Source organism: Schistocerca piceifrons, chromosome 1 (genome assembly GCF_021461385.2).
Source record: "Schistocerca piceifrons isolate TAMUIC-IGC-003096 chromosome 1, iqSchPice1.1, whole genome shotgun sequence".
In the NCBI taxonomy this organism is placed as follows: domain Eukaryota; kingdom Metazoa; phylum Arthropoda; class Insecta; order Orthoptera; family Acrididae; genus Schistocerca; species Schistocerca piceifrons.
In genome coordinates this window covers 773,797,813-773,824,995 of record NC_060138.1, presented here as the reverse complement: position 1 = coordinate 773,824,995, position 27,183 = coordinate 773,797,813, and the positions used below count along the sequence as shown (strand labels likewise).

At 40.0% G+C, this 27,183-nt stretch overlaps 1 protein-coding gene across 1 annotated transcript; it reads left to right on the top strand.

Moving 5' to 3' along the window:
* The first annotated feature begins 18,551 nt into the window (after positions 1 to 18,551).
* On the top strand, positions 18,552 to 25,371 carry LOC124799479. Its single transcript, XM_047262927.1, has 2 exons — positions 18,552 to 18,597; positions 24,918 to 25,371. The coding sequence occupies exon 2, from the start codon at positions 24,968 to 24,970 to the stop codon at positions 25,361 to 25,363; it is 396 nt and encodes a 131-aa protein (XP_047118883.1). The 5' UTR covers positions 18,552 to 18,597; positions 24,918 to 24,967; the 3' UTR covers positions 25,364 to 25,371.
* Positions 25,372 to 27,183: the final 1,812 nt, after the last annotated feature.

The following is a 27,183-nucleotide window of genomic DNA, read 5'->3' as shown; positions in this document are numbered from 1 at the left end:
TAAAGTGCAGACTGACACTCCCTCTCCTCCTCTTACATGATTTAGATCATCACACTGACAGAATACCCCAGTCATATAAAGAAAAATACATTAAGTAATTAAAAAATACTATAAGTAATGATAGAAGTGATGACCAATGCAAAGTTAGCTGTCAATATTTGTTCACACCTAGGCGTGTAAGTACTATGAATATTTTAAAATTTGCCGTTTGCCAGGGTTTGAAAAATGTCTGTCCATTTGTAATGTTCCCAGAATTCAAATTTCACTCCTATTGTGGAGTTTATGGTTAATTAGCATTAAGCAGTATGTGAAAGATAGAGCTGTCTCCTATCGGGATGAGATTTTGGAAACTGCCTTTTGAATATCTGTTGACCTGAAGGCAATTTTCACTCTGCAGTGGAGTGTGCACTGATATGAAACTTCCTGGCAGGTTAAAACTGTGTGCCGGACAAGACTCGAACTCGGGACCTTTGCCTTTCGCAGGCAAGTGCTCTACCACTGAGCTACCCAAGCACGCCTCGCGACCCGTCCTCACAGCTTACTGGCGGAATTAAGCTGCGAGCACGGGTCGCGAGGTGTGCTTGGGTAGCTCAGTGGTAGAGCACTTTCCCGCCAAAAGCAAAGGTCCCGAGTTCGAGTCTCGGTTTGGCACACAGTTTTAATCTGTCAGTAAGTTTCATCTGTTGACCTCTCAGCTTCACCAAACACATTTTGAGCACACCAGTTTGGCCTTGTATAGAGGAGAGACATATGAATGAAACTGAGAATGCACTAAATTCCCAGAATTACGGAGAACATTCTCGAGTTCCCACGAGTAAAAATTTGGAGAATATACTTCACCTGAGAATGTTTTTAGCGTGATTAAAAGGGTGGTCAATGTGAGGAACATTCTCGGAAATAAAACTGTGGGAATTTCTTGAAGTGAGCTGTATAGGATAGTTAAAGCTGAGTGTGGTCTAGAGGTCAAGTTTTAATTTTTATTTGTAAAAATGGTAGAATTTTTGTCCAGAAGGCAAAACAATATACTTAACCTGAAGACAATAAAGAGAGAAACTAATGTAACGAAACTGCACGGGCGACCACTTAAGTACCTAACAGGTGAGTGGATCATTATACATTATATTTAACCAAAATTCTCATGTTTAGTGATGTGGGCTGGATATATTCCCAGTGGGAGGCAACTTATAAAATGGGAATATTGCCAGGAATATTTTTTTGGCTCGTGAAGATTCCCAAAAATTGGGAATTTATGAAAATTTTTATATTTTGAATATTTTAACACTTGTTAACAGTTGAAGGACTTAAAAACTAGGTTAGCTAAAATTCGTACTTTTTAATCAAAGATTTATCATTCCATGCATTAATTTCCTTGCAAATTCCATGCAAAACATCATTTACCATAAGTGTGACGGAAAAAATAATTTGGAATATTGGCTAGACCTACTAATTGTAGGCAAGTTGAAACCTCACATTTCTCTGGATGAAATCTAATCTTATAAAATATTTCTCTGGAGGCACATAAGTGTATCACAGGACTACCTGGAACATTTTCAACCCTATTTGGAATATGTGATTCATTTTCTGTATAAAAATACTCCTACCACCACTAGTGGTCTGGTGACGATGTGAGGGGGTTTCATGTAGAAATGTCAGAGACTGACCTGTTGATATTTATTCCATGTAAGTAGACTTTAAAGAGATTACAAGTATGAAGCACAATCTGTCTGATTTGTGTGGGTCGGTAGTTGATGCACATCGTGTTTCTGGGCCAAAGATCATGCCACATAGCTCCATATCGCAAATACATTTAATATCTGCTCTCAAAGCCTCATGGTACAAAACAGTTGCCAGTGACAGCCCTTTTTCTTGGAATGACAGTTATGGCAGAATTACAGGTTTCCACAGAATCGGGTGACACTACGGCGGCCGGCCGGTGTGGCCGTGCGGTTAAAGGCGCTTCAGTCTGGAACCGCGTGACCGCTACGGTTGCAGGTTCGAATCCTGCCTCGGGCATGGATGTGTGTGATGTCCTTAGGTTAGTTAGGTTTAATTAGTTCTAAGTTCTAGGCGACTGATGACCTCAGAAGTTGAGTCGTATAGTGCTCAGAGCCATTTTTTGACACTACGGCAAAAGCTGCTAGAGATGTGGATGAAATGTCTGTACAGTGTGTGTGTGTGTGTGTGTGTGTGTGTGTGTGTGTGTGTGTGTGTAATATATGCATATGCAAACGAAGCCATGGGCTAAAAGCTACTTTTCAATAAGAAAGTAGCACACGTTCATTTGGGTGCTTTAGAAGAGAGTTCAAACATTTCAAGCAAATTTGTATTTGGCCAACTAAACACTTGTGACATTTGTCATACACGGACCATTTGCATAGTTAATTCTTCATGCAAAATTTATCTTCCTTCTGATATAACAATATCAACTATTTGATTCATTTTGAACTGTCTGTCAACAAATACAGTATGCTGGACTTAAAAGTATTTGTGATTAAAGTTTTGATACATCTTTCTAGTGGAATTTGTTCAAGGGAAGTACTGAAATGTTTGAATTCACTTCTTAACTGTTGAAAATGGAAGACCACTTACACATCTTAACAAAATTTGTTAAATTCCTGATGATAAACTGCTCAAAGTAAAGAATTTTCTGGCAGCATGAGTTATTTCTGTGGCACACAGGATGATATCCAGAAAAGGAAGCAAGTCAGCGCTGAGTCACAACTTTACTGCAGGTAGAGATTCCAGTTACAGAATGGCTAAAATATAAGAAATACTAGGGAATTAGACATTGAATTGCTTAAAACATTTATCACAACTGCAGACTTCATAGTATGTAACACACCACTTGAAGTCAGTCTCACAGAATCAAAAGGCTTATAACTTCACCTGTTTCATGAATAGTATGTACACAGCTTAATTCAAACTGAGGCGGCTTTTCCCACATCTATACAACCAGCCACAATGCATGTCAGAGGATGAACAAGCCCTCTATCCACTGACCTGTGTAACAATGGAAAATCCAGGATAAAATATCATGTAAAGGACAGATTGCTGCCCGCCATATAGACGAGGCACTGAGTACCAAACAGGCACAACAAGACTGTCATAAGGAAAGAAAACTGTGGGTGGGTGGTGGGCAAAGTAATAGGTTGGGGCAGACTAATGGGCACTTTGGTGAATAGAAGGCTGTGTAATGCTAGAGAGAGCAGGGAAGGGGATAAATAAGTGAATGATGGAATAGAAAATGTAAGATATATTTGAGTGTGTTCCCACCTGCACAGTTAAGAAAATCTGGTGTAGTAGGAAGGATCCAGATGGTGATGGCTGTGAAGCAGTGATTGAAGTGAAGCACGTGCTCTGCAGTGTGTTCAGTAGCTGGGTGGCACAGCTCTCTCTTGGCCAGTTTGCCATTTGCATAATATATGTATAACCACTAGTTAAAAATGTATTTTGAAATGAACGTCAGTGGATAACAATTACAGTAAAATATTAGTTTGACATTAGGTAAACTACAATGTAGAGAACGAGCTGTAATGACTTAATGCAGTGTTCTTTATGTGAAAGATATGAATTAAACAACGGAAAATCCAGGATGGAATGTAACAATGAATTACAATTTGTTAAAACTGTTTTTAAAGAAGTCATTAACCTTATTTGAAAACTTCATGTAATGAGACTGCAATTACCATATAGCAGAGGTGCTGAGTCACACATAGTCACAACAAAAAGACTCACAAATAAAACTTTTGGCCCGTAAGGTCTTCATCAAAATGCATGTGCACATGCTGGGGTGGGGAGGAGGGTGGATAGTAGGGTAGGGGTGACTGACAGTGTATTGCTTCTGGGTAGTGAGCAGGCAGGGAAGAGGTGGAGAGTGTAGGGCAGGTATGTGCAGTCGGGAGGCTAGACGGTGGGCAGGGGAGAGGGGGTAGTGGGAAAGGAGAGAAGTAAAATGACTGAGTGCAATGGTGGAATGTGGGCTGTATACATGATGGAATGGGAACAGGGAGGCTGGATGGGTGAGGACAATGACCAATGAAGGTAGAGGGCAGGAGGGTTCTGGGAAGGTAGGCTATATTGCAGGGAAAGTTCCCACCTGCACAATTCAGAAAAGCTGGTGTTGGTGGGTAGGACCCATATTGCAAAGGGTATGAAGCATTTATTGAAATGAAATGAAGGATGTCATGTTTGGCAACATTCTCAGCAACTGGGTGGTCCACTTGTTTATTATCCACAGTTCATTGGTGTCCATTCTTCTGGACAGACAGCTTGTTGGTTGTTATGCCCACACAGAATGCAGCACAGTCATTGCAGCTTAGTTTGTAGATCACATGGTTGGTTTCACAGGACAGGTCTTGTATCTGTGTCTACTAGAGGGGTATGAGTCACGAGGTTATTTAGGGATGGAAGAGTATATTGTGTAGGTTCGGTGGAATACCATTTGGTAGGGGTGGGCAGGGTATTGGGCATGACATTTCACATTTCATCTTATTTTACAGTGTCTTGTGCTGAATACTAAGGCCTACATCCTGCACGTCATGTAATGACTTTAGAGTCATGGCCATTGATGTACAATAAAACTCTGTATGAAATGTTTATTGAGAATTCAGTGAAATATATGGCATGAACGTATATTAATAACATTATTATCTGCGATACTGTCAGCAGCTACAGGGAAAATGATCTAATTTTGTAACAGCAAAGCTATTGAGTGTTACTAAATAGAGGGCATATTAGGCAAGATGCATCCCTCCTAGGTCTTAATTGGACCTGCTGCCAAGAGGGTGGCTTTCATAAAGCTCCCAAAAGTAGGTGCTTTTCATTGCCACCTGCTCATTGTGCGGAGCAGTACCAGAAGACCTCAGATGACAAAATCTAAAAATCTGTCCTTCCCATGTAATGCCAAAGTAATGTACAAACACAGTTCATTATCAGGAACAAAAAGTGTTGAATTGCAGATGAAAATTTAAAGTGCCCATTATGAGAACTGAAATTAGGGAGTTGTTTGTTAAGGAGCGAATGGTTAGTGATGATTTTTATAGGTTGTATATTGAGTTGGGAAGCCTTGCAAGTTTTTTAGTGTTTGTGTTTTATTTGTTGTTGTAAGGGACACTGTGGAAAAAAGTATCTAATGAAACAAGGCTAAGGCATAATAACAAAGTTCTGAGATCAGTAGGTCAGCCTTCTTATGTTACTGCAGAAAGTGAAATGAAATTTGATTTTTATCATAGGGTGCTAATTTTGACAAACATCAACTTAAGTGAGCAGAAAAAATGAATATTAAACAAAGGTCTAAAATATGTTAGTAGGAAGATAGTATCGTTCATGTGAAGTATGCAACTGATTCTTAAAAAACTTCAAGGATTGAAAAGTAACGATTACTATAGCAGTACACAGAATCACTAGTAATGAATCAAGTACATCTTCTAATGTTAGTACAAATGAAGCAATGATTGTGGATAGTACTGACAGCAATACTAATATAGTTGCAATAATCACTAAGGAGGACAAAAGCAATACATTTGTGGTTGAGGGAAAGCTGAACATGTACCGGTAACAAGTTTTTTTGAGGAAAATAACATAACATAACATCACCTCAATAGAGATCTAACCCCTGGAACACAGAGAAAAATGAATGAAAAGCCGAAAAATATGTAGTGAAATATTTTCACCAAGGGTGGCACAGCAACTTCGCTACGAATCTACATACACCTACACTTACAAAGTTTATAAGGAAGAAATGCTGGTCAGCAAAACTGCTAGAAAATACTTTAATTTTTTGAGGAAAAACTTCCAGTACAGACACCAATATCCAGTCAAGAACAGCTATGAATAGTTAGCCAATAAGATTTGTGATGATTTACCTGTAACTGCAGTCATGAAATTTGTGTTACTGGATGTAGTAAACTTCTACACCAATATGCCGATGGACAGCAGTGTTGAATTTATTATGAGAAGTATAACCAAGTAGGACAGGCTGGCTACGACTGAGAGTAATGAGTTTATTGATTTGCTGTTTAATCTTGAAATACAATTACTTTAACTTTGGTAATGGTATGTACCTCAAAAATGGACTGAGTATGAGAACTTTCCATTTGTGATCAGCTAGCCAATACTGCATTAACTGAAAAAAAAAAAAAAAAAAAATTCTTGAAAATCCAAGATTGACAGAAAAAAGTTTTATTTTAGATATGTTGATAATTCACTTAAGTTAATAAAAAAGCAGTGGTGGTGATATCAATTTATGTGAGAGTTGGAAACTTACAGCTCTGTGAACTTTTCAGGTTTTAATGACAACTGGAAACATGCGGGATTCATTTAAACCACCCAAGTCAGCATAAAAAAGCAGTTTTTTGGTTTCTTGGTCAGAAGTAAACAAATCCATGTTTGAAGCATTTTTGGAAATTTAACACTTATTGGCTGAAATAATGGGTGAAAATTAAAGAAAAAATCATTATTTAATAACTATGAGGTTTGACTGAAAAGTAATGCTTCCACCTTCGTAACTCTTCAACAGTTGGCAGCATGGTATGCAGCAGGTACTGGCAGTTCCAGTTGATGGGAAGCCTTAGCATTGATCGGCTGTGTTGTTACAGTGTAAAGTATAGAACCCTGTGCAGTCAGTCAGTCAATGTGATTTAAGCAACGTGCAGTCATTGAGTTCTTGCAGCAGAAGGTGTCACCTCAAAGGAGATTCATCAGAGAATGAAAGCAGTTTATTGTGATTGTGTTGATGTGACTACTGTGCATTGTTGGGCGAGTAAGTTTAAAGATGTTGAGGCAGGAACATGTGACCTGCGCAACAAACAAAGAGTTGGACTTCCTGTGACAGCAACCACCTAGTTTCACTAGCAAAATGTTGACAGATTGATTCAGGCCGACCATTGTATCACTCAGAGAGAAACTGCGAACACAATTGGCATTTCACAAGAATGTGTGGGTCATATTATTGCTTTGCTTGGCTATCGGAAGATCTGTGTACAGTGGGTACCCTGGATGCTGACTCCTGAAATGAAAGTGCACAGACTTGAAATTTTCCAGGAACTCTTCTTGCCTTATGAGAATAAAGGTGATGCCTTTCCCCATTCAATTGTGACAGGAGATGAAATGTGGGTACACCATTACGACGCGGAGATGAAACGTCAGTCTATGGGATATTGACACAAAGACTTGCCCCAGAAAAAGAAATTCAAGATGCAGCCCTCAGCTGGAAAAATCATGGCCACAGTGTTCTGGGATGCATATGGTGTTAACCATGTTGATTTCCTTGATCATGGAACAACAATAAATTCTGAGGGTTACATTACAAAGCTGCGAACTCGGAAACGACGGCTAACGAGGGTCCGAAAGGAAGAGGGAAATATTTTCCTGCAGCATGACAATGCCAACCGCCCACCACAGCAGAACTTCAGAGACTGAATCTCACCACTGTACGGCATCTTCCATACAGTCCAGTTTTAGCACCATCTGACCTCCACTTGTTCCCAATAATGAAAGACGATCAGCGGGGACATCATTGTGCTTCTGATGAAAACGCTTAGAGAATTGAGAGACCGTGGTTGCAGAAACTGTGTCGACTTCTGTGACGACTTCTGAAAACTTGTTCATCGTTAGCAGAATTGTATCCAATTGGCTGGTGATTATGTGGAAAAGTAAATGTCGGCAATTAAAGATCACATTCAAAGGATTATGCCTGCATTTGATTAATTAAAATATTCCCATCCAAACTCAATTAACATTCAACCCCCCCGTACTAAAGTATTTTGGTATTTGACTTCTTAGTTAGAAACAAAAGAGATATGTATTTAAGTGTTTGTAGAACTTCTATCTCTAAGAGGGTGAAATAAGGGATGAAATGTTTTATGAAAATATTTCATTATGAAAGCGTGTTTTAAAGCTAAATCTATTAAAATTTGAATTTGGTTTTTTTTGTTAGAAATTAAAAAAAGGTTTGTTTTGGAAATTCAGCACCTGCGGGAGTGAAATAAGGGATGAAAGTATTTAGGGAAATATTTCATTAAGCATTTTTGAAGCTACATTGATGAAAATTTGTGCTTGCCTTTTCTTTTAGAAACAAAAATTGCGCATTTCACTGTTTTTGGAATTTCAACCCTTAAAGTGAAGTGGGGGGGGGGGGGGGGGGGGTAGGTGGATAGGGCCAGTTTTGGCTTGTTATTGGCTAGCCCAAACTGCTAAGAATAGAAACTTGAAATTTGGAGAGGGTATTTTACAAAGTAAGCATTGTTTAAGAAGGGATTGCTCGAAATTCCACTCATAAGGGGGTGAAATAGTGGATGAAAATCTTGAAAATATGTTGTCATTAAGGCAATTTTTAATCTAGGACTACAAAAGTTGGTACTTGGTACCTGTTAGAATTAAAAAAGAAAATATTTCAGCATTTTTGGAAATTCAACCGTTAAATGTGTAAAATGATGCGTGAAAATTTTTTGTAAAATGAATCGTGATTAAAAAACTACTAAAGCGTATTTAAAGCTACCTCATTGAAAATTGGTATTTGACTTCTCTGTTAGGAATAAAAAAATACGTTGTTCAATATTTTTGCAAATTCAACCCCCTGACGGATTGAACTAGAGGGTGAACGCAAAGTTTTGTGAAATTATTCATTATGAAAGCCTTTTCTAAGCTAAATCTGTGAAAATTTCTATTTGGCATACCTGGTAGAAACAAAAGAAACGCGTGTTTCATTGCTTTTGGAAGTTCAACCCCCAAGGGAGTGAAATCAGGGGATGAAAATTTTTAAGAATATTTTTCATTATATTGAAAAAAAGCTAAATCTGTAAAACTTGTATCTCACTTCTTGATTAGATATAATAGGGAAATATTCCACGCGGGAAAAATATATTACAAATGTCTGCTTGTGTCTGTGTACGTGCGGATGGATATGTGTGTGTGTGCGAGTGTATACCTGTCCTTTTTTCCCCCTAAGGTAAGTCTTTCCGCTCCCGGGATTGGAATGACTCCTTACCCTCTCCCTTAAAACCCACATCCTTTCGTCTTTCCCTCTCCTTCCCTCTTTCATGACAAAGCGACCATTGGTTGCGAAAGCTAGAATTTTGTGTGTATGTATGTGTCTGTTTGTGTTTCTATCGACCTGCCAGCGCTTTCGTATGGTAAGTCACATCATCTTTGTTTTTAAATATATTTCTTGATTAGATAGAAAGAAATATGCATTAGGGGATGCAAGTTCCTGTGGAAGTATCATCACAAGAACGCAAAAGGCATGCTTAATAAAAACCATGGACTCCAGCTACCAGAGTTGCTTTTTTTGATCATAACTACAATTAGAAAAGACCATACCTTAGAAGCTTTAATTAGTGTGAAAAGTTTAGAAGTTGTTGCAATTTGGGAACTAAATGAAAGAAAACTATTTACAGTCACCAGGATGAACTGACTTTGACTGAATTGTATAGGAAAAGAAACGGCTCATTAATTTTTCAGAAGTCCTAATATGTCTTTATAAAATTGTATTTGATGTAATTACTACACAAACATGAGCAAGGCAGTGGGTGCTTAGCTAATATTTATAATAAAATTGTAGTCAAGTCAACAAGAAGCTACACTCGTATGAGAGTTTACAATTTTACAGTACAATTAGTACAAAAGTGACATGAATTTTTGAAAAAGCATAAAATTATAGTATCATTTTCAACCATGAATAACTTTGGTTGTAGGTTAACATTTTCAATCATGAATAACTGGTTGTAGGTTAACTAATAGTGTTGACAAACGAAGCATTTAGCATGAATTGGATGTGTGTAAATTAGAATCCTTGCACTGCTATGCCTTTTATGTGAGGCAAACAGGAAGATGACTCAAAGTTAGATTTAGTGAACATGTAGCATTGGAAAGGAATGATTAGTACAAAAATCTAATTTCACTTCCCACCTAATTGAAAGTGGACTTTTTGGGGGCTCTCCGAAAGCTGCCTTCTTAGTGGCACATCCAGTTAAGACCCAGGAGGAACACATCTTGCCTAATATGTTCTCTGTATGTAGTAATGCTCAGTAGCTTATCAAATGAGAACAAAATTTGTGATAGCAAAATTTTTCATGTAACGAATGACAGTATCTTGGACAATAATGATATTAACATCAATTCAGGCTATTATATATTTTATAGAATTGTCAATAAACATTTATATTTTGCATGTTACTTTCACTCGGCAGCTGTGACTGAAGTTCTTATGATCTTATTACGTGGAGCACTAGTATGTAGATTTTGATATTTAGTACAAAATACTGTAAAATAAAGTAAAGATAATTGCAATCTGATTACACCAAGTTTTCAATAATCATTTTTAGGTTGGTGGGTCTCTGGGAAACACAAAAAGGGCTTCAGTTTCAAAGGGTTCAGGTCAAACACAGGAAAACTGTAGATCTCGGAACCATTGGTATAACAATTGTGAATTGCTGTAGCTGTGTTGGGAAAGTACTAGAGCTCCAAGCACCAATATGGTTTCCCTACATTGCTCCGGGCAGATGTTGGGATGGTTTCTTGGAAAGGGGACAGCCGGTTTCCTTGTGCATCCTTGACACAATCTGAGCCTGTGCTCCGTATCTAATGACTTCAATGTTGAAGGTTTGTTACACCAAATCTTTCTTCCTTCATTCCAAGCGCTAACAGAAAGCACTGATGCCCAAATCATTATAGGCACTGCAAGCTGGCTAAAACTGGAGATAAGTTAAGCCAAAATTTTTACAAAAGACCTAATAGCATTCAGAAAGGATAGGCTAAATACAATTGGAGTTGGAATGTTTGTTGCTGTTAGTAGTAGTTTATCTTGTAGTGAAACTGGAGTAGACAGTGCCTGTGAGTGAGTATGGATAGAGGTCATGCCTTGCAACCAAGATAAAATAATAATTGGATCCTTTCACCAAACCTCCCATCTCAGATGATACAATTGTTCAAGGATAACATGAGTCTAATTTCAAACACCTACCCAACTCGTATAATTGTAGTTGGTGGTGACTTCAATTTACCTTCGATATGTTGAAGAAAATTCAAGTTTAAATCCAGAGGTATGCGTAGAACATCATCCAAAATTGTGCTAAATACATTTTCTGAAAATTATTTTGAGCAATTAGTTCATGAGCCCGCTTGAATAGTAAATAATTGTGAAAAAAACTTGACCTCTTAGCAACAACTAATCCTAAGGTAATAATGAGCATCAAAATAGATATAGAGATCAATGGACATAGGGCTGTTGTAGTGAGACTGAATACCATAACTCCCAAAACCTCCAAAAATAAATGAAAAATATATCTGTTCAAAAAAAGCATACAAAAATTCTCTTGAGCCCTTCCTGAGAGACAATCTCCACTCCTTACAAATTAACAGTGTAAGTGCAGATCGGGTGTGGCTTGAAATCAAAGAAATAGTACTGAGAACAGTTGAGGGATTTATACTAAATAAATTAACAGACAATGGAACTGATCCCCCATGGTACCCAAAACAGGTCAGAACACTGTTGCAGGAACAATGAGAAGGCATGCAAAATCTTAATGAATGCAAAACCTTCAAGACTGGCTATCTTTTACAGAAGCTTAAAAATTTAGCGCAGACTTCAATGTTAGGTGCTTGTAATAGTTTCTACAGTGAAACTTTGTCTTGAAACTTGACAGAAAATCCAAAGAGGTTCTGGTCTTACGTACAGTGTGCTAGTGGCAAGACACAATCAATGCCTTCTCTCCACAATAGCAATAGAAAGAAGATGAAGTAAATATTACAGAATTTGAGTCAAGAACAGCTGTCAACATGAGTAACTTAGAAACAGATATCCTCGAAGTAGTGAAACAACTTAAATTGCTTAATGAAAGTAAGTCTTCTGGTCCAGACGGTATACCAATTAGGTCCATTTTAGAGCATGCTGATTCAGTAGCTCCATACTTAACAATTATACAAAACCACTCGTTTGATGAAGGATCTGTACCCAAAAATCTGGGAAGTTGCACAGGTGCACCAATATTCAAGGAAGGCAACAGGGGTAATCCACTAAATTATAGGGTCATATCATTAACATTGATTTGCAGGCAGGGTTTTGGAACATGTATTGTGTTTAAACATTATGATTTACCTCCAAGAGAATGGCGTATTGGCACACAGTCAATACGAATGTGGAAAACATTGTTCTTGTGAAACATGGCTAGCTGTTTACTCACATGAACTGTTGAGTGCTATCGACAAGGGATTTCAAATTGATTTGGTATTTCTAGATTTCTGGAAGGCTTTTGACACCATACCTCATAAGTGGCTTGTAATCAAATTGCTTGCTTATGGATTATCGTCTCAGCTATGCAACTGGATTTGTGCTTTCCTGGCAGAGAGGTCACAGTTTGTAGTAATTGATGGAGTCATCGAGTAAAACAAAACTGATTTCTGGTGTTTCCCAAGGTAGTGTTATAGGCCATCTGCTGTTCTGTTCTTTATCTATATAAACAATTCAGGAGACAATCCGAGCAGTCATCTTAGGTTGTTTGCAGAGGATGCTGTTGTTTATGGTCTAGTTAAGTCATCAGAACATCAAAACCAACTGCAAAATGGTTTAGATACCATACCTGTATGGTGCGAAAATTGCCTATTAGGCTCAAACAATGAAAAGTGTGAGTTCATACAGATGAGTGCTAAAAGAAATATGTTAAATTTCGGTTACACGATAAATCAATCAAATCTGAAAGTGGTAAGTTTAACTAAATACCTAGGAATTATGATTACGAACCACTTAAATTGGAAAGAACACACAGAAAATGTTGCAGGGAAGGCGAACTACAGACTGCGATTAATTGGCAGAACAGATCTACTAAAGAGACTGCCTACACTATGCATGTCCATCCTCATTTGGAGTACTGCTGCGTGGTGTGGGATCCTTACCGGATGGGATTAACAGAGTAAATTGAGAATGTTCAAAGAAGGGCAGCATGTTTTGCTTCATTGAGAAACGGAGGGGAGAGTCTCATGGACATGATACAGGATTTGTGGTGGACATAATTAAAACAAAGGTGTTTGTTGCGGCAAGATCTCCTCACGAAATTTCAGTCATCAACTATCTTCTCTGAATGTGAAATATTTTATTGAAGCTGACCTACTTAGGTAAAAATGATCATCAGAATAAAATAAGGGAAATCAGAGCTTGCATGGAAATATATAGGTTTTTTTTTTGCACTGTTGGAGAGTGGAATAATAGAGATTTATTGTGAAGGTGGTTCAATGAACCCTCTGCCAGGCATTAAGCATTTAAGCATGATTTGCAGAGTATCCATGTGGATGTAGATGTTAATGAATTTTCTGAAAAAGTTTTAACATTAATTTAAATTCACATTTTTCACATCAGGATCAGTGCATTATTCCATTAAGTCATTACAGCTGGTTACATTACCTTGTAATTTATCTAATGCAAAACCGTTATTTTGCTGTAATTGTTATTTGTCTACTTTAATTTTACAATACAAAATTTGTTTGAACTACCAGTTGTATACATATATCAGTGGATGGAGGATATTGTTCATCCTCGGTGACATTCAGTGTGTTTGGCTGTATAGGTCTGTAAACAGCAACCTCAGTTTGAATTAAGCTGTGTACATGCTAAGGTCATCTAACAAAATGTGTGATTATAAGCCTTTGTCTACACGAATCACTTCAGATGGTATGTTACATACAACAGGCATTCAGCAATCTTGAATAAAACCAAACTGCTTCCAGTAAAAAGTGTTCACCACTTACTGAATGTCCCTTGTTTGTAACATATCATTTGAAGTGAGTCGTGTAGACGCAAAAGGCTTATAATCACACATGTTGTTAGATGCTTTTGTTCACTGCCACACCTCCATAGACATTCTGCAACTATGAATATCTGTGATGCCGTGGTTTTCTGCCAAAAGAAACTCAGGGACAGTTCTTTACTTGGAACACACCTTTGTTACAATCTTTTTGAAGGCTATTGTACTGTCATACGCTGGAACTTAATGAAACTATAGGGGTCAAGTGGGAATATTCCATATTGTCTCACAACAAATTCTGAATTTTTTCAACCAAAATTGGCAAAGAAAATTATAATGTCTCCAGTTTTGCATAACTGTGGTATTGATCTCATTTTATGCTATTCACTGTCTTGAGTCCACTGTATTTATTATATTTTTAGCCCTAATGAAAGCTATTCTGCAGCTGAGATCTACGCCAGCAATAATGTACAGATGGAGTAGTGACTGATAGCTGACTTCCTTCCTACTTTGGATTACATCACGGTCATCGAGCACAATCGTTCTAATGGAATCCAGCCTGACATAATGTGATGCATTAAAAATACCTAGAAGAACTATTCTGCAGAAAAAATAGACACTCGACTTACATTGCCCCATATCATCTACTGTTGTTGTATTGAGTCTAAAGAATGGTTTGATACAGCTCTCCATGCTAATTTATCATCTGGAAGTCTGTTCATTTCCAAATAACTGTTGCAACATATATCCATTTGAACATGCTTTGTGTGTCAGAGCTTTGATTTGCCTCTACTATTTTTGCTCTCTACACTTACCTCCATTACCAAACTGATAATTACTCATTGCCTCCAGATGTGTCTTTTCAACCAAACCTTTCCTTTACACAAGTTGAGCCATAAATTTCTTTTTCTACTATGTGCTTCAGTAGCTTGTCATTAGTTATTTGACTACACTGTAATCTTCAACTTTCTTACGTAGCATCACATTTCAAAAGCTTACGTTCTCTCCTTGTCAAAACTGTATATCATCCATATTTCCTTACTGTATTTTATTATTGCTACTATCAGAAGTTTGAAGGTTGTTGTTGTTGTGGTCTTCAGTCCTGAGACTGGTTTGATGCAGCTCTCCATGCTACTCTATCCTGTGCCAGCTTCTTCATCTCCCAGTACCTACTGCAACCTACATCCTTCTGAATCTGCTTAGTGTATTCATCTCTTGGTCTCCCTCTACGATTTTTACCCTCCGCGCTGCCCTTCAATACTAAATTGGTGATCCCTTGATGCCTCAGAACATGTCCTACCAACAGATCCCTTATTCTGGTCAAGTTGTGCCACAAACTTCTCTTCCCAATCCCATTCAATACTTCATTAGTTATGTGATCTACCCATCTAATCTTCAGCATTCTTCTGTAGCACCACATTCCGAAAGCTCCTATTCTCTTCTTGTCCAAACTATTTATCGTCCATGTTTCACTTCGATACATGGCTACACTCCATACAAATACTTTCAGAAATGACTTCCTGACACTTAAATCTATACTCGATGTTAACAAATTTCTCTTCTTCAGAAACGCTTTCCTTGCCATTGCCAGTCTACATTTTATATCCTCTCTACTTCGACCATCATCAGTTATTTTGCTCCCCAAATAGCAAAACTCCTTTACTACTTTAAGTGTCTCATTTCCTAATCTAATTCCGTCAGCATCATCCGACTTAATTCGACTACATTCCATTATCCTCATTTTGCTTTTGTTGATGTTCATCTTATATCCTCCTTTCAAGACGCTATCCATTCCATTCAACTGCTCTTCCAAGTCCTTTGCTGTCTCTGACAGAATTACAATGTCATCGGCGAACCTCAAAATTTTTATTTCTTCTCCATGGATTTTAACACCTACTCCGAATTTTTCTTTTGTTTCCCTTACTGCTTGCTCAATATACAGATTGAATAACATTGGGGAGAGGCTACAACCTTGTCTTACTCCCTTCCCAACAACTGCTTCCCTTTCATGTCCCTCGACTCTTATAACTGCCATATGGTTTCTGTACAAATTGTAAATAGCCTTTCGCTCCCTGTATTTTACCCCTGCCACCTTTAGAATTTGAAAGAGAGTATTCCAGTCAACATTGTCAAAAGCTTTCTCTAAGTCTACAAATGCTAGAAACATAGCTTTGCCTTTCCTTAATCTTTCTTCTAAGATAAGTCTTAAGGTCAGTATTGCCTCACGTGTTCCAGTATTTCTACGGAATCCAAACTGATCTTCCCCGAGGTCGGCTTCTACTAGTTTTTCCATTCGTCTCTAAAGAATTCGTGTTAGTATTTTGCAACTGTGGTTTATTAAACTGATTGTTCGGTAATTTTCACATCTGTCAACACCTGCTTTCTTTGGGATTGGAATTATTATATTCTTCTTGAAGTCTGAGGGTATTTCGCCTGTTTCATACATCTTGCTCACCAGATGGTAGAGTTTTGTCAGGACTGGCTCTCCCGAGGCCGTCAGTAGTTCCAATGGAATGTTGTCTACTCCGGGGGCCTTGTTTTGACTCAGGTCTTTCAGTGCTTTGTCAAACTCTTCACGCAGTATCGTATCTCCCATTTCATCTTCATCTACATCCTCTTCCATTTCCATAATATTGTCCTCAAGTACATCGCCCTTGTATAGACCCTCTATATACTCCTTCCACCTTTCTGCTTTCCCTTCTTTGCTTAGAACTGGGTTTCCATCTGAGCTCTTGATGTTCATACAAGTGGTTCTCTTATCTCCAAAGGTATCTTTAATTTTCCTTTAGGCAGTATCTATCTTACCCCTAGTGAGATAAACCTCTACGTCCTTACATTTGTCCTCTAGCCATCCCTGCTTAGCCATTTTGCACTTCCTGTCGATCTCATTTCTGATACGTTTGTATTCCTTTTTTCCTGCTTCATTTACTGCATTTTTATATTTTCTCCTTTCATCAATTAAATTGACCAGAAGTCTTGTTCCTCCTGCCACCGAACTTCACTAATTCCCACTATATCTAACTTTAATCTATCCATTTCCCTTTTTAAATTTTCTAACCTACCTGCCCGATTAAGTGATCTTGACATTCCACGCTCCGATCCGTAGAACGCCAGTTTTCTTTCTCCTGATAACGACATCCTCTTGAGTAGTCCCCGCCCGGAGATCCGAATGGGGGACTATTTTAGCTCCGGAATATTTTACCCAAGAGGACACCATCATCATTTAATCATACAGTAAAGCTGCATGCCCTCGGGAAAAATTACAGCCGTGGTTTCCCCTCGCTTTCAGCCATTCGCAGTACCAGCACAGCAAGGCCGTTTTGGTTATTGTTACAAGGCCAGATCAGTCAATCATCCAGACTGTTGCCCTTGCAACTACTGAAAAGGCTGCTGCCCCTCTTCAGGAACCACACGTTTGTCTGGCCTCTCAACAGATACCCCTCCGTTGTGGTTGCACCTACGGTACAGCTATCTGTATCGCTGAGGCATGCAAGCCTCCCCACTAACGGCAAGGTCCATGGTTCATGGGGGGAGGAGTTTGAAGGGTGAATTCCAAAAAACATTGATGAAAGATTAAATCCACAAATTCTGTAAATTTAGGTTTGTCCTTCTTCACCTTAAGAAAACTTATAAGGTCAATATTGAGTTACTTGTTCTTACTGTTCTCTGGAACACAAATTAATATTCTGTGTGACAAGCTTGCACAAGGTTTTCCATTCTTCTGTAAATACTGTAATTCATGGCAGGATTCTGAAATCGTGATTTAATGGGCTGATAGTTTGGTAATATGACATAGGTGCCAACCCAGACAAATTAAGAGCTAGTTAAGGGTCGATCTGGGGATTAGTTCTTTCCGAAGAGGGGTATAATGTAGCGGCATCACTGTTTAGGATAGGGAAATTTAGTTTTGTGCGATATTCCAAGCGCAAGTCACAGCCAAGTGCGGGCCGGATTGCAGTGAGTTACACATACCAGCAGTTGCGAAGACATATAGAGGCCACAGGGTCATAGATCTGCCGGAGAAGGCACACACAGCAGTTTGCATGGCGCAAGTCGCAGGCAGAAGGGGGCCACTGGCCAGCCTAGCGTGTTATGTGTGCATGATGTGAAGCGGTGCGCTTGGCAAAACAAAGGCGCACAGCCACGTATAAATAGGTGCAATTTTCTAATGAGATTGATGCAAGTGTGGCAGCTCTCCTGGACGGCGGGGCGTGTCACACCACCGGGCTACACGCAGCAACAGACGGGGCACCAGCATCCCAGTCCACGGTGGGTCGTTGGCTCGACCCTCTGAGGCCGATGCGGGGTCCACAGCCAGCCAGTGGTGGGCCACTCTTTGGCTCGCTGCCCGGGCAGTTGTCTCGGCTCGCGACACACGCTGGAGACATCCCGAGGCGAGGGCCACAGATTTGAACGCTGGATCATAGGCGCTTGTTCGTTGCCGCGATCTCAGCCATGCTGGTGAGAAGAAGGATGCAGCTGGCCGCCTGCAGCTCACACCGAGCGGCGCTGAGTTGGCAGGGACGCAGACCGCTGAGCCAACTCCTGGCATCCTGACGACAACGCAACTCTGCTGGCATACAAGGCTGGTTCAACACAGCATTGCATTACACAGACCACTGGGGTGCTTCCTCAGCATTGCGGGGCCCTGTGACACAGAGCAAGAGGAACGAGGGCACTGTAGCTAAAAAAAATAAATCACTTGGAAAGTTCTCACGGAGTTTTAATACGGCACATTGTACCTCCTTGCACCCGTCCACTACATTTGGTGTCTCCACTCACTACATTTGGTGTCAGAATAGCGGATGTCATCTGTACAGTACGACGTTCGAGCCCACTGCCTGCATTACGGTCACAAGATGTGGTGAGTTTTGACCTGTTTTCTTTTGAATATTGGACGTTTGCTTGCCTTTTTTTGTTTTGTTTTTTTGAGTATGGGTCCTGGCATGCCACATTTTAGATGTTTTGCATAGGCGTATTATTATTATTATTATTATTATTACTATTATTTTGTCAGAATAAGTGTTAGTGTTTGGGGCAGTAAGATTTATTATTATTTTTCTCTTTTTTTCTTTTTTGTTTTTTCTGGCACTTAATCACTTTTGTATTGGTTTATGATGATACTGAGTATGACGATACGGAGCTGTAGGAAGTCAGGTTATTCTTGTACATAAATGTTTGTTTCAGGACTAACTGAGAATGAAAGCAACCTAATGGCAGTGTTAGGGACGCAAGATGTGTTGGAACCAGAGGCGGTATGGATTTTGTTGGAAAAAGTAGCACAATTGACAGCATACAATACGCAGTTGAGAAATGAATTAACATCTAGAAGTGAGCAGGAAACTGCATCTGATCAGTTGTTGTTTCCTAGGGTGCAGGAGATTGATCAAGCTGCCGCAAGTTTGATGGTTCCATTTTCTGGCAAGGCATCTGAGGATGTGCATTTGTTTGTGGAGGACTTGGAATTTTCAGCTGTGATGAAAGGTTGGTCTGTTGAACAGTTATTTCATGTAGCCAAGATTAGATTAACGGGTGGAGTGAAGACACATGTAAGGTGTTCTGAGGCCTTAAGAAAAGTAGGACAGTTTAAGCAGCTGAAGGATGGGCTTTTACAAAGGTACAAGAAACAGAATAGCGCTTGGTATTTTAGGGAGAGGTAAAGTACAATGACAAAGAGGCAGGGGAAATGATGGAGAAGTTTGCGGACAGGATAAGGGAAATTAATGAGTATACTTACAAGTTGGGTCAGAGCGATGAAGCGAATAGTGTTCTGCTGCAGGAGGCTAAGCACAGGGCACTTATTGTATTTTTGAGGGTTACCGGTGCAAATACACGGAAAGTGCGTGAAGGGAATCTGAAAGATTTGAATTCGGCTATTCAGCTGGCAATTCAATGTGAGGAAATAGACGTGGCAACAGGGGTTCGCGAGAGGCAAACAGTGTTTACAGTGGGTATAAACTGTTATAAGTGTTGTCGTATGGGGCATGTGCAGAGGCACTGTATCCAGTCACCAAGGAATAGAGGAAGGGGTGGAAATCAGCAGCATGGAGGATGGAGAAGTGGAGATAGGAGAGGTGGACAGTCGTTAAATGGCAGAGGGGGCCCAAGACTCACCTAAGGCAGCTCTCATTTAATTTCAATGCTACGAATACATATGCAGAGGTGGAATGTTCAGTGGTAGGATCCATAGGAACTAAAAGGTTTAAGATTTTGTTGGACACAAGGGTGCAAGTGTCAGTGGCTACTAGGAATATAATGGGACGATGGAAGTTAGACCCACCACATTATAGGTTCCGTGGAGTGGGGGATAAGGAGGTCACGTCTTTGGGGTTGGTGACAGTTGACTTTTGAATAGAGAAAGTCTGATTTAATGCATGCATGGAGGTAGTACCATGAGTAGATTTCTTGCACCAACATCATGTTAAAATTGACCTTGGACAACGAACTGTGGAACTTGGTGAAATGTTATTTCAGCTAGGGGAAACTGTTGTCAATGCAGAGCTGTCACGAGGGGTGTTCAATGTAATGAACATACCAATTGAATCGCATACATTAGCATTAAGGTTTAATTCGCATGAGTGTGTGTCTAGTGGCACTGGGAAATTGCTTTGGGTAAGTGTAGAGTTGAATCTACCTGTGGGTACGGTATGTGTTATTGAACCATTTGAGGAAATGAAGTTTTGGGTTCACTGGGTTGTTTAGTGAAACATAGTGTTGTACGCATACAGGAGGGGAATGACAGGCAAGTAGTTCCCGTGAACGTGGATAATTTTAGCGCTGTAGACGTGAATTTGAGGAAAGGAGTTTTAGTAGCAAATTTGGATGTGGCAGATGACGAAGACTGGTGTTCGAGAGGTAGGCGAAGTGATCAACCACTAACTGCTGATAGAACTGCATTGCGTGACAAAATAAAGCGTTTGAAAGGCGGAGAAAGAGAGCATATGGAAGAATTATTGTGGGAATTTTAAGGATTTGTTTTTCCACAAGGGCCGTTACCAGCAGCTCCATTAGTTCAACATAGGATACCAACAGGGAATGAAGCACCTGTTTACCATAAACGATACAGAATAATGAGGTATTTGCAGTCGATTGTGGAGGATTTCATTGATCAGCAGCTTGCAGACGGTATTATAGGGCACAGTAATAGTTGCTGGGGAGTGGGCATTGTCATTGTGCCTAAAAAATCTATGGATGGAACTAAGAAATACAGGTTCTGTTGTTGCTACCGATACCTCAATAATAAGACAGTAATGGACGCATACCCCATTCCAAACATATCGGAGACTTTGGATCACTTAGGACAGTGCCAGTACTTTTCTACGATGGATAAGTGGTTATCATCAGTTTGAGGTGGCTCCAGAGGATCGTCCAAAAACTGCTTTCTCTACACCTGGAGGCCATTACCAGTACATTATAATGCCATTTGATTTGAAAAACGCTTCAGCAATGTTCCAGAGTTTGCTAGACAGTGTCTTGAGGGGTTTGAAACCACGGCAGTGTCTGGTCTATTTGGATGACATTATAGTGTTTTCAAGTAGTGTGGAGCAACATAGACAGCAGTTAAGGGAAGTCTTTATGAGGTTAAGAGCAGCTCGTTTGTCATTGAGCCTGGAGAAGTGTCATTTTGCATTAGAAGAAGTAAACTATTTGGGTCAGATTATCAGTGAGGACGGAGTATGAACAGATCCGAGGTTGGTACAGGCTGTAAGGGATTTTTGGGGACAAAAATCAGTTAAGGAAGTGCAGTCATTCATCAGAATTTGCATTTCTATTGAAAGTTCATGAAGGGTTTTGCAGATTTAGCACAGCCGTTGATGCGATTGTTACGAAAGGGTGTGAAATTTGAGTGGACAGAAGAGTGTCAGAAAGCGTTTGACAAATTGATGGGAAAGAACATCCTGTAGCCTATGTGTCTAGGCAGTTGAATGCAGTAGAGAGGAATTACTCAGCAACTAAGAGGGAGATGCTTAGCGTAATCTATGGAATCACATATTTTAAATGTTATTTATATGGGAGAAGATTTTGGGTAGTAACAGATCATGCTGCGTTGAAGTGGTTGTTGGAGTTGAAGGATCTGTCCCCTAGACTCACTAGATGGGCTGTGAGGCTTAGTGAATTCGACTACGAGGTGGTGCACAAGCCTGGGAAGAAGCATGGTAATGCGGATGCACTAAGTTGGAAGGTGGCAAAAGTAGAAGTAGTAGAAGTCATGACCTAGCAGTATGGCAGAAATTACACGACACAGATAACAGTTGTAAATTGTATCAGATACAGCCACAATTTAATATGTACGACAGTCTTCTGTGCAGGGAAATGAAGTTAGGGCCAAGGGTAGAAGTGCCAGCGAAGCTGAGGGATGAGGTTTTGAAGGAAGCACATGATCATGTGTTATCTGGTCATGGAGGGTGTAGAGGGATCAATAGGAGAGTAGCAGAGAGGTATTGGTGGAAAGGTAGGAAAGAAGATGTGGATCAATATGTCAAGAATTGTATGCCATGTGCACAGAGACCAGATTTGAGTTGGAAACAGATACAGCTACAACGATTACCGGAAGCAACATGTCCATTCTCTTTGCTGGGGATTGATGTCTTAGGACCTTTTAGGCGAACACCATCGGGGAACAGATTCATTCTCACAATAATAGACCATTTTTTGAGGTATGTGGTGATGGTGGCTATGCCAAATCATCAGGCAGTAATGGTCGCGCAATTGTTAGTAACCAATTGGATTTTGAAGTTTGGTGTACCAGAGACAATAATTACTGACCAAGGGACCAACTTCATATTGGACTTAATGAAGGAACTGTGTAAATTGTTGAATGTAAAGAAGTTGAGGACGAGTGCCAACGGAAGGACAGAACAGATACACAGAACTATCAGGAAGATGCTGTGTTTTTATGTGGATTCTCATCACCATCAGTGGGATGAGTATTTGAAACATATTGTATGTGCATACAATGAAAAAGTCCATACAAACACCGGTTTGTCTCCATATGAGGTAGTGTAGGGTGAGAGATGCCGTCACCATGTCATTTGGTGAAGCTACAGAAAGGAAAGACTGGTGAATCTGTACTTCAGTTCGCGAGAACAATTCGGGATGTTTGGAAATGGGTACAAAAGGCAAATACAAAGGCTTTGGAAAGGCGGGAAGATGTAGTGATGTGGAAAGGAAGTTTACCACAATATTGAGTGGGGCAATGGGTAATGCTATCCAGCCCCTATACGCTCAAAGGGAAAATGAAGAAGTTCCTCATGAGGTATCAAGGGCCACACCAAGTTGTTGAAACCACATCCCCCATTAATGTTAAGCTTCAGCTTCCAACTAGAACAACAATAGTACACATCGGGTGGTTACGACCATTTAAGGGTTGCCTGGATGTTATTCCAGGCATGTCACAGGAAGGAAAGAGGAAGAAATAGAGAGTGAAGAGAGGTGCTAGCACAGAGAAAACCACGAAGATAGAGTACAGCATGAAGTACCGTATGCTTTTCGATCTAGAAAACAGTAGCGTGTTTGTAGTTTTTGTTGTTTTTCTGGTTATGTATCATTGGGTTTGCATAGATTAATTAGCCATTGTATTTTATATGTGTTTTCGAGTATTGTGTGCCTGCTAGGGGCAGCAGTCTTTTTGAAGAGGGAGGAAGGGTGATGGTGATCCCTGTCTTCAGGTCACTGAAAAGGGAAGTGCAGTATCTGACATATGTGGAGTGTTGTTGGAGGAGAGATCAAACGCAGTTCTGAAAAAATAAATGCATCGAAGTAAATTTTGCGGCAAAGCCGTAATAAGAGTGTGTTGAACGATGTCAGAGTCGTACGATTTCCTGTTTAAATTTTTAGTTATCGACAGTGCTGGACCAGGAAAGTTGTGTTTATTGCACCATTTCATATAAAGTAAATTTAAGGATGAAAGTAGTCACACAGTCGGTGTCATTTTGGATCAAAAATAGTGAATGTCGGAGGAAAATCTGTGAAGCTACAATACTGGACACGTGCACAGTGCAGTTCTTTCTAGCCAGGGGGGAAGTAATAGACTGTCCAAGGGACATTGTGGGGCCCAAATTGAGCTTGCAACAGATCGGGATGCATTGGATCTTCTCCACCTACAAGAATTTGATAATAGTAACAAGTTATTTTGAGCGGGGAATATTTGCAGAACCGAAATGTATAGAGCTCGAGTGGAGCAGAATTTTGATCAGTGGAACTAAGTGTAACATAATAGGACCAACCTTCCACCTGCCAGCATCAATTTCAGGAGTCACGCAATTGAATGTTATGCAGCCACAGCTGTACTGGCCAGAAGCCACTTTAGAGTTTTTGCCAAGGCGGAATATGACCTTTTTAATCAAACTCTGGAGCCAGGTCTATTGAGCTCTGTAAGCCAGTTCATTTTAAAGCAAGAGGGGTGCAAATCAGCCGAACAGCTTGTTCAACATGTCGCTCATTATAGGGAAAGGCAACTTCAAATAACAATCATTTTGAGCACCTCTGTGCCAAGTATCATCGCAGCCTTAACTTTGTTATGTGTTGTTTTCTTTCTGATCAAGTGGAGAGCTAATTCCAAAAGGGAACCAAGGGTAGTCCAAGTCCCAGTGGATTGGATACTGAGGGCATGAGACGAGTAGGTAAGGGTTTGATCGAGCAATGGTTGTCCAGTAAACAATTTTTACATTTTGTTTCATGTCATGGTTTTAAGAGGGCGCTAGACCACATTTAAGTTTTCTAGTGGTAAGGAAATATGCCATAGGTGCCAACCCAAACAAGTTAAGAGCTAGTTAAGGGTCGACCTGGGGACCAGGTCTTTCCGAAGAGGGGTATAATGTTGCGGCATCGCTGTTTAGGATAGGGAAATTTAGTTTCGTGTGATATTCTGAGTGCGAATCACAGCCAGGTGCAGGCCAGATTGCAGTAAGTTATGCATACCAGCAGTTTCAGAGACAAATAGAAGCCACAGGGCCGTGGAACTGCCGGAGAAGGCACAGTTTGCATGGCGCAAGTCGCAGGCAGAAGGAGGCCACTGGCCAGCCTAGCATGTTATGTGTACGTGACACAAAGCGGCGTGGTTGGCAAAACAGAGGCGCACAACCGAGTATAAATAGGTGCCATTTTCTAATGAGATTGATTCAAGTGTGGCAGCTCTCCTGGACAGTGGGGCGTGTCACACCACTGGGCTATATGCACCAACAGATGGGGCGCCAGCATCCCAGTCCACGGCGGGTCATTGGTTCAACCCTCTGATGCTGACGTGGGGTCAACGGCCAGCCAGCGGTGGGCCACTCTTCAGCTTGCTACTGCGGTCAGTCGTCTTGGCTCCCGACACTCTCTGGAGACATCCCGAGGTGAGGGCCGCAGATTCGGACAACGGATCAGGGGCACTTGTTCGTCGCTGCGATCTCAGCCGTGCCAGCGAGAAGAAGGATGCAGTTGGCTGCCTGCAGCTCACACCGAGGAGCACTGAGTCGGCAGTGACGCAGACCGCTGAGCCAACTTCTGGCATCCTGACAATGGCGCAACTCTGCTGGCATACAAGGCCGGCTCAACACAGCACTGCGTTACACGGGCCACTGGGGTGCTTCCTCAGCATTGCAGGGCCCTGTGACACAGAGCAAGAGGAACAAGGGCACTGTAGCTAAAAAACAATAAATCACTTGGAAAGTTCTTGCCGAGTTTTAATATGACACATTCAATCTCATTGCACCCATCCACTACATTTAGTGTCTCCAACCACTACACTACAATATTGTCATCGAGATCATTTGCCTTGTATAACCCTTCTAGATATTCCTTCCACCTTTCAACTTTTCCTTCTTTGTTACTAGCTGTACAAATATCAGTAGCACAGATGGCTATACGTGCTCCCAATATTTAACAGCTGTTTCTCTTTTATTCTGATGTTCCTATCTAACATTTCTCTTTCTCATAATTATATTTGTTTCTACAGCTTTGCATTTCTCCTCTAGCTGTTCCCGCCTTGCCATTTTGCACTAGCTGCCACTCTTGTTATTTATATGTCTGTATTCAATTCCGCCTGCTTCATTTGCTGAAATTTTATACTTTTTTTTGTTTGTTAAATTCTATATGGTATTTGTCATATGATGATTTCTGTTGAGTTTAGTCTTTTTGCTTATCTGATCCTCTTCTGTATTCACAATTTTGTCTCCCACAGCTACCCAATCATCTTCTGTTGTATTCGACCCCTATTTCAATCAGTCTTTGCCTAATGTTCTATTTGAAGCTCTCATCAACCTGTGGTCCTTTTGTTTATCCAAATCCCATCACCTTAATTGTCTATCTTTATCCAGTTTCCACCTGCAGTCACAATCAATAAATTATGTGCAGAGTCCATGTTTGCCTCTGGAAATGTTTTGCTGTTTTAAATCTGGGTTTGAAATCTCTGCTTTATGATTATATAATATATTGAGAATACTCCAGTGTCTTCTGGTCTCTTCCATGCATATGCCCTTCTTTCATGATTGTTAAACCAAGTGATAAGAATTATTAAGTTATGCCCTGTGCAGACGTATACTAAGTGGCTTCCTGTTTGATTCCTTTTGCCCAGTCCAGGTTCTCCTACTAGAGGCCCTTCTCTTCCTCTTCCTACTATTGAATTCCAGTTCCCCATCCCAATCAATTTCTCTCTCTCTCTCTCTCTCTCTCTCTCTCTCTCTCTCTCTCTCAATCTCTTTCTCCCCCACCCTCAATTTTTAAAGAAACACACTGCCATTTGACTTCTTTGTTGTTTATTTAAGTACAACTCAGGTTTTGGTCTTTTATGTCATTTTTCAAGTATTTGCTAAAAGCAAAAATTGCATAAAGTAAGACCACATAAAATTTCAAAAGATATTAAATGTCTTAAACAATGAATGTGAACTGGTGTATAATTACTAAATATGTACTTATATTTTATATCTTGAACATATTGCAGGACACTTAACATGTTGTCAAGCTCAAAGTTGGTCATAAATTAAGAAAAATATTGGCTCCTCATGAAATGCTATCTCATAACAGATCAGTGAATAATTGTGGGAGCATGTCATATTTAGTAAAAACAGACTTATATTGGTAAATAAAAGATGAGCACCTGTCCTTAAAATATAATGATAGTGAAATGAAATAGTATAAGTAATAGAACAACTGAATGTTAAAATGACAAAGTGTCATAGATATATGACTATTAATGTTAAATATCTTCAGACTAGATATAATTATCTTTGGGGTGGCACTGTGCACCATAATCTTTGCAATAAACATGTATACAGCAGATGTCAACAAGTGTAAGTGAACCCACATTAAGTTGAATGAGGAACTAGAGTTTAAAAGGGAAAAAAATGAAATAAAATTCAAGGACAGTGAATTATGTCTAATAATATCATAAGTGCCATTGGTAATACAGAATATGAAAGTTAGCAATAGGAGTTAAAAAGGCATGGGGGCCATTGGTGGTGGTAAATGG